The 12,744-nt window shown below is 45.7% G+C and overlaps 1 protein-coding gene across 8 annotated transcripts in view; it reads right to left on the reverse strand.

The window, feature by feature from the left end:
• Positions 1-919: 919 nt before the first annotated feature.
• Positions 920-12,744, reverse strand: part of Slc8a3 (solute carrier family 8 member A3) — a 137,213-nt gene continuing 125,388 nt past the window's right edge. For 3 of the 8 annotated variants that reach the window (XM_006973084.4, XM_006973085.4, XM_076550975.1), the window contains 5 exons: positions 12,541-12,558; positions 7,916-8,040; positions 7,141-7,240; positions 5,262-5,537; positions 920-2,882 (listed from right to left, as the gene is read on the reverse strand). In XM_006973084.4, the coding sequence (XP_006973146.1) occupies positions 2,506-2,882; positions 5,262-5,537; positions 7,141-7,240; positions 7,916-8,040; positions 12,541-12,558 (896 nt within the window). In that variant the 3' untranslated portion in view covers positions 920-2,505. The remainder of the gene's footprint in view (positions 2,883-5,261; positions 5,538-7,140; positions 7,241-7,915; positions 8,041-12,540; positions 12,559-12,744) is intronic. The other 5 variants (XM_076550971.1, XM_015991922.3, XM_015991921.3 and 2 more) reach the window with 3 other exon arrangements.

The following is a 12,744-nucleotide window of genomic DNA, read 5'->3' on the forward strand; positions in this document are numbered from 1 at the left end:
AATCCCACCAGGGCTGTCAACTGAGCTGGACTGTTGAACAGCCAAATAAAGGGGACGCCCAGGGAGACAGGAAGGGCTCCACAGTCAGATAGAAGCAAGGACTGGCGGGAGCACATGGATGGGAGGCATGGAAGGCAATCTTGCTTTTTTCAGGGCTTTCTGATCTGAGTTTTCACAGAAAACTCTCCCCAACCAGGCATCTCAGTGCTTCCCCTCTGTTTCTAGAACCATTTAATTGGTTTCTGTTTCTTAGAACTCCAAAACACTGTATTAAAACATTTTTTATTTAGTATACCTCCCCATGGGAGGCCTTACCTTCTTGTAGGAAGGAATGGGGGGTTGATTGAGAGGGGGAGGCTGGAGGGGTGGGAGGAGGGAAGAGGGGGATCTTTGATTGGTATGTAAAATGAATACAAAATTTTTTTAATAAAAAAATGAAACCAAAAAAAAATTCATCTCCTTGATCGCGACTTTTTTTGTGGTCAAGAACTGAGTCTTCTTTGTGTCACCAGAGTGTCACTGAGTACATGGAAGGTGTTCACTGCAGGAGTTTTGAACGCGTGATGAGCAAATGAATGCTGATCCCGAGTCTGTGTGTGGAGCTCTGGCTAACTGTGGCTTCCTAGCCAAGGTCCTGCCCTGCTGTGCTCTGCTGGTACAGATGCTCCCTCGCCTTCACCAACATGATTCCTATTACCTATGTCTTCCAGCTTCTTTAAGTCTGGGCCGTGACAGGTAGCATTTCCCTGAACTTTTTTTTTTTCCTATGTTTAGCACATTAACACTTGAGTATGATGGGAGATGACATCTTCAATTCAATTACATCTGCTTCAGCAGATTCCTAAGATGGCCCCTGGACCATTCATTGAAGAAACATGGGGAGAAGCAGGCTGTGTGTATAGAGACATATAAGTAGACCTTTTGCTTTTATTTATTTATTTTTTTTAAACCAACCCAGCATTTCCACCAGCAACTGTCAACATAGCTTAGGACACGAACATAGTTTTCCTTTTTATTTTTTTCTTAAAAAATGTGTTTAAAATTAAACAGGTGTTGTTTTAATTTCATTTTTCTCTCTTAGAAAATGTATTTATGTCAATGCAGAAAGCCTCAAGACCCGTGGGCAGTTTTGTAGTGTGTGTGTGTGTGTGTGTGTGTGTGTGTGTGTGTGTGTGTAAGCCAGTTCTTCTCAAATACATCAGGAAAAGGTCTGGGAGGCCAGGGTGTCAGTGTGTCAGTCCTCATTTTCTATGAGCCCAGGCTCCTTGGGAATGTGATGACTTGGATTCCTAGGGAGGGAGGGGGTATAAGAAATACCCTACAGGCTGGGGAGAGGACTCTCTGAGGTTTAAAAAACAAGCAGGAACATGGGGAAATGAGAGATTCCAGTTCCTATCTTGTGAACATGCTTCGAAAGTGGCCTGAAGGCCAGGGGAGGAGGAAGGAGACCCCAGTTCTCTTACAAGCCTCTAAATTCTCACATCACCCCAGGCAATCTGCTGAGCCTTCTGAGTATGGCACATTAGTGAGGGAGGGGTGGTAATGCTGGCATTCCCCAGAAACACTGACACTCTACATATGATCTGCTCCTTTACAGACCTCCCCAGTCAGATACCTTCTTCTCCCCCGTCTCACACACAAACCCCAAAAACATTGGAGAGGGGTTTCCCTTTCGTTTCTCCAGCTGCCCTTGGTCAGCATGGAGCACTCTTATGTCTATCCCCAAGCCTCAACCTGGCAAGTCTCTCTGTGGGAGAGCACACACAGAGATGCTGGCACACCACACAGAGCAGTAGCGTGACCTCCACAGAGAAGAGTGTGATTGCTCTGTAGTTCGGGTGTGGTCTCAGCGCAAAGCAGACGAAACTCCTCCTGCACCCTGAGTTGGAGCCAAGGGACGGCTGTGGCTTTGTGAGAGCAGGAGGGGGTGTGTCAGCAAGCCCATGCCTCTGTCTGTCACTCAGAGCTCAGACCTGGCATTCCTTCGGGGGCCCTTTGTCACTAACTTCAGAAGGAAAAGACAAGACAGGAAGGTGAAAGTGATCACAATAACAACTCAAAGAAAAGAGCACCCCGAATCAGCCATGCGGAGACAGCTCCTTCTCACACCCTGACAGATGAATGAGGGAGTCTTGATGCATGTCGCTGGAGACAGGGGGAAGCCCTGTTCCTCAGGGAACTAGAGTCAAGGGAATAGTCGGGTGGTGGGATACACAAGAGAAGGCCCGGGGACATGAGTGGAGGATGGGGGGGGGGTAAGAGGTGGATTTGTTGCTGTTGTTGGTTTGTTTTTAATTAAATACTTTGGACAGGGGGTGTCTCCTCCATTCCATTGGATTTTGCCCTTACTGTGCAAGTGCCAGGGCCTAGGTCAGGAGCCCTCATAGGGCTGGGGGTCCTGATGCTGCTTCTCCAGGGCTGCTCAACCTGGAAAGGTTGGTGAGGAAGCGCCCTTCTCTCAGGAGAAGTCCTGGGCCTGCCCTGTGGAGGTCTTGCTCTGGCCGTTCAGAACCCCTTGATGTAGCAATAAGCCTCCAGTGTGGCAAAGAGTATGTAGAGGAGCCACAGGCTCACGAAGAGCCACGTCGTGGCAAGCTTGCAGCCACGGGGACCTCCGAGCTCCCCGCCCAGGTGGGGCCGCCGACGGTACAAGAGCACACTGAGGCAGACAAATGCAAAGATGGTGAAAAGAGTGACCGAGAAGGCTAGAGTGCCAGCGGACACATGGAACTCCTGTCCCTGCATGGCCCAGTAGATGGCGGCCACGGACCAGGCCAAGCCAATCCCCAGGAAGACGTTGACAGCGTTACTGCCGGTGACGTTGCCAATGGAGGCATCTGCATACACATCCTGCAGGGCAGCCGCTTTGCTGGCAAATGTATCTGGAAAAGGACAGAGACAAATGGGACAGAGCTGTGGGAGGCTGGGATGTGCAGGGCTTGTCTTTGAGTAGCCCTCATCGGCAGCTTGACAGCATGGGCAAAGGGGTCACTTATGAGTTGAATAGCCTTGGGCATATCTACTTATGGGTCTGGGTCTCCTGTTCCTCATCTGTATGTAGCTGAAGCATCCCAAGAGTTATTCCTGTCCCAATATTTACCAAGCGGACATATCATTCCCTGTTGACTGTGTTTTTAGCCAAGAAGACTCAGTCATTTCATAACATCTGCTCAGGGAACTTTCGCATCCAGGGAAGCAGCTTAAATAGAGGATTGGTCGTAACTGTCATGTGGGATATTTGCTCACTTAACCCTGAAAGTGACTGAGCAATGCTCATGCACTCAGGAGAATCAGGATCAAGATGCCTACACAAGGTCACTTAAGTTAGCTAGAGACTTAACCCTAGAATCCACATGGAGAGGGCCCTGTCCATAACAAGCTCTCATTCCCAAAGAGCTTTAAGAAAAGCCATGATACCAGAGGCATGGACCAAAGCATATCCTCTTGAAAGCCCCAACATTGTCAGGTGCTTTCTGGACCAATTTCCAGGCCTTGGAAATGCCCCAAACTATCTCCCTACCCACTGATATTTCACTGTTGTCAATTTTCTTGGATCTCCCAGAGAAAGCTTCTTGCCCCAGCTTGCCTATGACCTTGTGATTTGGCCTTGTCCTCCATTGTTTTTTCCCACATGTTTTGCCCCACACATCTGCTCCTTTCCCTCTGTTAGTTTAGGTACATCAAGGCCTGGAGAATAGTGACCACAGGGCAAAGCTCCCGGCATCATCTGATTTCTTACCAACAGATTCATTTCCATAATAGCCAGACTTCTGGCATCACTAATGCATCTCTCCCCCCACCCTGGTCTGTGCTGGGCTTTTAGAAGGAAGAATTCCTGGAGTGTGGTGTAGATATAGTGTGATGATTCATTCTGAGTTCCAACTTGGTTAGACGGAGACTCACCCAGCGGAATTGGTAGGGCACACCTCTGGGTGCATCTGTGATGAAGTTTCCAGAGACTATTAGATCTCAAGGAATGGAGGAATTCATTGATGAAGTCACAATACGACAGTGTTATTAGGAGGTCGTGAAAGGTAGGAGGGACCTAGTTGTGGGAAGTGGCTGACTGGGAGACATTTCTTGGAGCTTATAGCTTGCCGTGGGCCTTTTCCTACTTTCTCATTCTCTGGTTCTTGTCAACCATGATGTGAATTGCTTTCCTCCATCATGTTACCTTCCCTGCCAAGTTGTATTAACACCCCTGAAACTGTGAGCAAAATGAATCCTTCCTTCTTTAAGCTTTTTTCTTGGGACTTCTCTTATGGCCATGCTGAAGAAATTAATAGGTGTAATTGATCTCCCGAAAAATGTTTCTTTGCTACAACCAAGGTTGTTCTTGGTTCACCCTGCAGACTCCTGCCTGGTGAGATTCAGCCCAAGTACTTGAAGCTGGCAAAAGTTCAGAGTTCAGATGACATAGAGACCCAGATTGAATTAAGTAGGGAGGCTGGACTAATATAGCCACGCTGTACCTGCTACCCAATGCTTGTCATTCAGTCCTGGTTCCCATAAGACCTGCTCTGACCCAGCTTAACCAAGGCTCCCTGTTTGACACCTTTACTTCATAGATATCATTAAGATTTTTTTTTAAAAAAATCATTTGAGTCTAGTTTCCTTTGCTAGATTTTTAGCTGAGGGCTGAGAAGGAAACATGTTTGCCTTGACTTGCATAATAGATGTGCAGCTACCACAGCACTGTATCAGACATCACGGGAACTCAGTAAATATTAGTCTACTAAATGAATTAATGAATGCCTACTGCTGTTTGCCTTTGGATATTTAGAAGAAAATAAAGAGCCTGTAATTCCTCACACAAAAGGACAAATCTCGACTAAGGTTCTTATGCCTGTTCTGACAGGAGACATTTTGCCCTCATAGATGACCACAGGAGCAGGGGAGGCCAAGAAGGATTGTGGGCATTTCTATAGGGACATTTATAAGCAGACTAATATTTAATCTCTCAGAGGCTGCCAGAGGCAAATGGAAGAACATCATTATATGCATTTAATTGCATTGCTTGTCTCCTATTGATACAATATAAAGGCTAAGAAATTGGGCCACTTACTTGGTCAGTACCATATCCTTGGTAGAACTCAGTTTTTCTGTCTAGTAAGGTTTTGGTGAGCAGGGCAGGGATTGAACATGTGAACTGGTTATCACCCACAGTGCCTGTTGCTTCAGATCTGAGATGAGGCAGAGTGTGGGGGTCATTTGAACCAGGGGATATCCTCTTTGCAAACTTAAGTACCTCTCACTCTCACCTGGCACAGAGGTGCCGAATGCCACAAATACAACAGCTGTGACTGAATCTTTGAGCCCAATTGTGCAGCCGAAGTGAGAGGCTAGGTCCCCGATGATGGCGGTGAGCATGCCGATGATGAGGATGGAGACCACAAAGCAGGCCCAGCCGTGGCAGTACTCCGTGGGGGGCACACAGGCAAAAAGCACCTTCCAGAAGACTGTCAGGAAGTGCATAACATAGTCAAAGCAGGAAGGCAGCCTCTCCTCTCCCGATTCATCCTCATCCTCATCCCCTGCTGGAGGTAAGATAAACAGGCTTGAGACAGAGAAGTGAGATCAGATCTTCATTCATGAAAAAGTCAAATCCAACCCACATTGCAGGCATCCTGGGCCAGGATGGGGATTCAGCTCTCTCTGGACAACAAGTGAGGAACAGGGTGTGGGCACCAGTTAAACACTGGGGAAATGGGAAACAAATTGGCCATGTGGTCACTGGTCAGTTTAAATGCAGAGTGCTAAGTGAACATGGGAGAAATTGAGCAAGCTGTGGACTAAAGAAAAAGAAGAGAGGATGAGGTCAAGAGGCAGAGTAGGAGAACAGGAGGACAAAGGGGAGGGAGGAAGGAGGCAGGGCAGGTTGTATTTGATTTTCTAGGGAAAGAAAACAAAATTGGCTGTGTGTTTGATCACTCTTCGCCGTGTACTGATGGGGTTCCTCTCAAGTTTTCTAACCTGTCTACAGCAATGACAACCATAAATCTGCCATTCTATCCCTGGCATTCTATCCCCGGAGAGATGGCTGTGGTTCTAGATCATGGAGGCAGTACCCTTCCTCAGCTATCCCACAGAACAGAGCATGGATGGTCTCTGACAGTCTTTGCTAGGAAATATGGGGGTACATGTGCCCCTTCAGTGGCCCCAGAGAGAATGTGCTGAGAGGTACTTGTGCCCCTTCAAGGGTAACTTTAAATGCTTTGGCTTTGGAAAGAACAGAAGCCAGAAATCTGGGCTCTAATTCCAATTTTAAATGAAGGAAATCTTAGCCTGGGGTACTTTACCTATGGTTTTTGAACTTCAGTTCCCTCCTTTGAGAAGAGAGGTAGACTATGTGGCCTACATTGCTTTTGTTGTCTCTTGAGGGGCACAGTCAGGCCATCAGGAGGGACACAGCAGGATGGATGTGAAGGCAGGAGAGCAGCAGTAGCCAGCCTCTCTTCCTGGCTGAGCTTTTGCTCTGGCTCTGGGACCTTAGGGATGTGACCCTGTGGGTTGCTATGACAACAAAAGCTCATGGAAAAAGACAAGGCCAGTAGTGCCTGTCAGTTCAAGAGAACTATAGTGTCGCTGAGAGACAAGACAGGGGCGGTTGGGAGACCCTGTCTATCCTCATTCCAACACACCCTCAGGTATCCAGGACTTCTGCCTAGGCTGGGGACAGTATGGTGGGGTCATCCTGTAACTGTCAAAGAAATCATCCAGGGCGGAGATTTGTCAGTGGGTCAATGCAAAGCATTTTGCTAACTCTTAACATCCAGTCTCTAAACCAGAATTGTTTCCCATTTTACAGGAAAGGAGATGCAAACTAGTGAGAAGATAAGGCATGATAGAAACTAGAATTTCATGCGTGTGTATTTTGTACTTGCACTTCTGAGAAAGGCAGAAAACATTGGAGATAGAGAGGACATGTGCACTAGTTCACATAGCAGAATCAGGATTTGAAGCCAGATGTCATGGCTCTCTTTTAGTTAACTGTTGGAATAGGTAAACATCTCAGACCAGAGCTGGGAAGACCCCACTGAAGAGCTGTTCTTGAAAGTGATTAGCCACTAAGGGGGGCATGATCTTCTTTCTTGGGGGTTGTCTGTACTCTTAGGAAGACCATCTTGAGGGCCCTCTTACCTGCACTGACAGTGATGGCTTCCATGAACTGGTCCCTCCAGGAATGGGTCCCCACAACCAACGCCAGGTTTGTCTTCTTGATTAGCTTATCCACTGTACTCTGTCATGGAGAGAAAAACTTGGAATCATGAGGTTAGAATTCTCAAAACCAATGAGGCCTCTCCTGAACTGCAGGAATTCTAAAAATGTTTCATGAGTTGTCCTTGGATGATATCTTCTTGGGCGATCCCCCTAGTTCCCTTTCCTTTGGTTGTGAATTCTGACACTGGCTGTCCAGAGGAATGTAACTGTAGAGGGTTTTTTTTTTGTGGTCTTTTTGAGACAGGGTCTCTTTATTATGTAGCTCTGGTTGTCATGGAGTTCTCTATATAGACCAGGCTGGCCTTGAACTCACAGAGATATACCAGCTTCAGCCTCACACGTGCCTGGGCTTAAAGGCTTGGCCCACTCCACCTGGCTTGAAATGTAAGATGTCAGTAGATCTTGTCCTGCAGTTTTAGTGTCTTTAAAACATATAGTTGTGGTGACACACCAAGGTTCCCTCCCCTACTTACTTCATATTTTATATAGTGTTTTCCTATTGTATCCCTAGCATACAAATAACCAGCTCTACCTGTTACATGGTATAAAAGGGGAAACTGAGACCTGGGGTGGATGAGTGATTTGTTCAGTTTCTAGTTCACATCCTCAGTGGTGAAATTAGAAACAGCCTCATATTTTTCAGTTCCCCACCTTAGTTAGCTATTATTTCATTACACCTCACTGATGGTCTGACCTTGAACTCATAGGACTCTTCAATGATGACCTCTAGTTTGGGGTGTTCACCCAATACTGGCTTTCCCATCTCTGCTATTCTCTTGGCCTCCTCTTCCTCCACAGTCAGCTTCCTGTCTGTCACCTCTGCAACAAAAGAAAAATCAGATTGGCTTTAGCGCCCTTTCCACCTTCCAGGACGTCATAGCTCAGGGACATGGGCGGTGGGTGCAAAGCGAAGACCTCTCGAGAACAGGGACTGGGTATTCCTAATTTCCCTTTCTGCTGAGGGCTGAACACTCTGCGATCAGACCTGGAACATGCTTGTAGTAGGCCCGAGATGAGCATTTCTCCTTTTGTTTTATTCCCAAGTAGGGAGTCTGACCCAAAGAATTCCCAGTGAATGGTACCAAATGAAGCTCCCAAGCCATTTGGAGAGTGTCTGCAGAGCTGGGAAGAAAAGGCAAGTATCATGGTCTTTAACTATTTTGAGATGCTGGAACCGGTTGTCCACTGCTTCATGTAAGAGTTCTGGAAGATGCATGGGTCCAAATGCACTGCCTACTGCCCCCATTAGCATCTTTTTTTTTCAACATTGTTGGCACTGCCCCATCTATGAAAGAGAAAGGGAGATATTTGCAGAGATATCTCCATTTTGCACAGGCGAATGGCATCTTCACTAGGAGAAACTTGGACAATTTCCAAGAAACTTCATGATGTTCTGATGACAGACCTCCCAGGATTTCTATACAGGGCAGGATCATTTCTTCTAGAATTAAAAAAAAACATTCAAAGCAAAAATAAATCAAAGTTCTCCCTTTATTTTCTTTGTAAGCGTTCTCTGAGTCTTTTGCTTGCATCTTGCATCTTTTACCAATGGTCCCTTCTCATGCTGAACAGTTAAACAGTTTTTTCCACTTCAGCTGGTAAGTCCATCCTCCAGCCACTTCACCATGAAGACATGTTTTCTGGATTAGAGTGAAATAGAGATTGAATCTTTTTATTCCCCTTTGATTAGAAAATCGCTCTTGGCAGCCTGTTTCTTTCAGAGCTCATTTACACATCTCCCCATCCAAGTCGGCACTCTCACATGCAATTAGTTCTTTTATTCAGCTCCTTAATTGCTTCCATTGCAAACACAGTCAATCTCCCATGGGAATCCTCTCGTCCTTGGATAATCCCAAGGACAAAATGGGTCAGAGGCCAAGGAAGTCTTTTTTTTTATTTCTGTAGCGGAGGAATTAGTGAAGCGAGAGGCAGAAAACTTGGGTTCTTGGGGTTTTGATGAAAGCAACTCCTAGAAAAGGCTACGGTGTAAGGACGGGTTTTATTAAGTAGAGAGACTTATGTATATAAACGTTTCCTTAGTTAACCTGGATGAGGACAGGTGATGGGGGGCAGGCTCCAGTGTCTGAGCTTGCTGTTGGACTCAGAGTTTCTACAACCAACGAATGAGCAGGGGCTCCCCACAATGCCTGGGAGCTGTCCCTGGTGCTGCACCATCGTAGCTCTGCTGGTTTGTGAAGATCTAGGTCTTTTTTGGCCGTTACATTTGTGCTCTGACATTTTCTCTCACAGGTAACGCACTCTGATTGCTCTGGACCCCTTCCCTCCTTCTCTATCATCCCTGTCAAGCCTCTCCCAACCTTACAAGTCCCCTTTCCATCGTCACACATTTAAGTTTTATTTTGAGACCCAGTGAGTTTAACCTGGGCCATCTGCATAAGGGTGGGTTTGGAACTCTCTAGCAGGCTTGTGGGCTCACCAGTGGTTACTCAGTTGATGTCAGTGGCTCCCTACTTCCAAGAATCTATCATGGTCACTGGGGTTGAAGGTTGGGAGGGTCCTCTCGAGTGCTTTTCCCTTCTGTGGTTGGCTGTTGACAGGTCCATTCTTGTGCAGGCTCCGTGTAGGTGAGTGCAGTTGCATTGAGTTCATGATTAAACTGGCTGCACTGTGTCAAGGAGATGACATTCGGTAGCCCCTCTTCACGTCCTCCGGCTCTTGCTTTCTTCCTGCTCCTCTTCCACAATGTCCTCTGAGACTTAGAGGGGTGCTATACATGCCTTGTTTGTGGCTGAGCACTCAATTATTTCCCGTTCATATATATATATATATATATATATATATATATATATATATATATATATATAATTATTCCCTGTTCATATATATATTATTCCCTGTTCATATATATATCCAAGCTGGATGGTATCTTCTAGCAGCCTCACTTCATTTTATATGGGTCTCTGATGAATTTATTCTGAAGGCAACTCTGGGAGTCTGAATGTGCTGGGGGTATTTACAAGGACAACGGCTCTGGAAACTGAACTGCAAGGCAGTCTGGGGGAAAAGCTCTTAGAAAAGACAGACTCCTTAAAGAACGAGGAGCTTTTTCCTCTTCACTCTGGCTTTGGCATCATATAACATGGCTTGTCTCAGCAGTGACAGTGTTATTCTGCTCCTCCCTCCCCAGTTCCCTCATGTCACACTCTACATGTGCCACAAGAACTTTATACCAATATAATAAGCTCTCCAGTGACACATAAGTGTACCTGTCTCACCCCTTGTCTAGCTATCAATCTAGCACTATATCCATCTGGCATATTATTGATCCACCTACTGACCTGTCCACCCCTGTGGTGACAGTCACTTTTTCTATCTAGCCTTTTGCAAAATTCCCTTTGACAAATAACCAACCCCCTATTGCCAACTCACCTGCAGTCCCACAGAAGCACTCTGTATATTTCTGTTCACTGACCCACATACCTTTCTATAAACCCTGACTTAGTGTCTTGGCACCTATCCTACCCATTGTCTAATTTTTATATAATGGTCATAACTTTAAGTTCAAGTTAAGTTAATTTCTTCAAGCCCCAAACTTAAAAGACAAATGATAATGATTCTGATTGCTCCTCAGAATTTCAAGTGAAAAGAATAAAGGAGAGGTGATCTTGACAGGCAGGCTGACTAAACAAACTCTCATTTCTAGGACTAGAAAGGGAGAGAGGTGGGGAAGGAGGTTGAATATAAATAAGATGGAAGATTGGACAAATATTGGAAGAATGAGGAGCTTCCCAGGCTACAAAGATAGACTGTGAATGCTCTGCAGACGTCCCCACAAAGAAGCAGTGGTGTGTCCAGGGCTCTCACTCTAAGGCCCTTGAACTTGGTGGAATAGCCTGGGATGAACACATCTACTCTCACCGCCAGGCACTGTTCATGACGTTGTCCTGTCCTCTCAGGAAGATCAAAATCAAAACTTGAGATTTCTGGTAGATTTAAAACCTAACCCAGGTTTCCTAAATCAGAGGTTTACAGATAGGTATGGGACATTCCCTCTGTATTTTATATTTCTACTGGTGTTTGAAATCTTGTTAAAAGTATAATGAAACTTAAACCACATATGTGTGTTAGGTAGTGAAGGCAAGAACTGGAACAGAGAAGCCTGAACATATTCGTGTGGGGTAGTACGAGCAGAGGAGAAAAGAAAGACCAACACCCCAGGAGGAGAATGCAGAGCATAGGGCTGGAGCTGGCCCTTTTCCTGCTGGCATAAAAACAAATGAGAAGATGAAGAAAGAGGCTGTAGTGATGTTTGCACAAAAGTAAAACATATGAACTCTGTGCACTTTTTGCTTAAGGCTCAAAAGAGGCAAATGATCTTACTCCACCACCTACTGCCTCTTCTTAAGCCCAAGAGGTGGCCTGTAGGTGACTTGGAACACCAGTGCACTCTGTAAGATCTTTTGTCTCTTAAATGGCCTTATTTTGTGTGGGTGTGTGTTTAAAGAACAGACGAAATGGAAGATGTCCTTTTAAAACACATTGAAACTGTCTGTGGAGCCCACTCCATCTGCAATCGAGTACGGTGCTGTCAGATGTGGAGGGCTGCTTTCCTTTCCCATCCTGGGGTTGGATGCTATTTGTGAAGGGCTTCCACTCATGCCGGCACGCTTCCACTCATGCCGGCACACTTCCAAAGTGGGTCCACGTCCTACATAGGATCTAAATTCTGAAAGAGAATCTCGCCAATGTAAAATCTATAAATGTCTTTCTTATCTAGAGCCCTGATTCCACACATAGTTTCACTGTTTGGAGCATATGTAACTTTAAAGATAAATGACAAATGAGTCCAAATCTAGCAATTAAGATCTCATCTGTGATGAGTTAGAAATTCTCCAGCATCAGTAAAAGTCTGTAATTTTTTTTTTTAAACCAACTGCCTTTCCTGTTCTCAGCAGCTCTTGGTTATTTCTCCCTGGGTCCCTGGGGTCAGCCTTTCCTTTTGAGTTCAATGTCAATCCTATCAGAGATTCTGGTCCTAACTCTGACCACCTCCTCTCCCACAACATAAAAGGCAGATGAGCCGAGATGCAGGGAAGTCTATGACCTACTGTCTTCTCGGTAAGTTTTATTTTAACGACTAACTATGCATTTTCCCATGTTCACCGATGAAAAAACGATGCTTGAGGAATTATCTACTTCCGCACAATTACTTTATGTGAGGAGTCTCTCAGTCATTGGGAGACTGTCAGGTTATCTTGACCCTGTAGTTCCTGTGAAGTGACATAATGGACATTGATCTTAAACCAAGTAATGGCACTGGTGAGAATAGAAAAGAGGGAAAAGACAGACGCCTCTTACCTGGAGATAACAGGAGCGCTGTTTGCAAATGAATAACAGGGAAGAGGGAGAAAGAAAAGGAAAGAACATTAAGGTCCCATCTTGAAAGTGTCCCCAGGCTTTGTGGTTCCTGGCAGCACAAGGAAGCAGTGGGCTTAGTAAGTGAGAGGTCAAGAACACATGCAAACAGCAGCATTTGAGCATGCGCAGCAAGAGCAGCAGCAA

This window comes from Peromyscus maniculatus, chromosome 14 (assembly GCF_049852395.1).
Source record: "Peromyscus maniculatus bairdii isolate BWxNUB_F1_BW_parent chromosome 14, HU_Pman_BW_mat_3.1, whole genome shotgun sequence".
Lineage (NCBI taxonomy): Eukaryota > Metazoa > Chordata > Mammalia > Rodentia > Cricetidae > Peromyscus > Peromyscus maniculatus.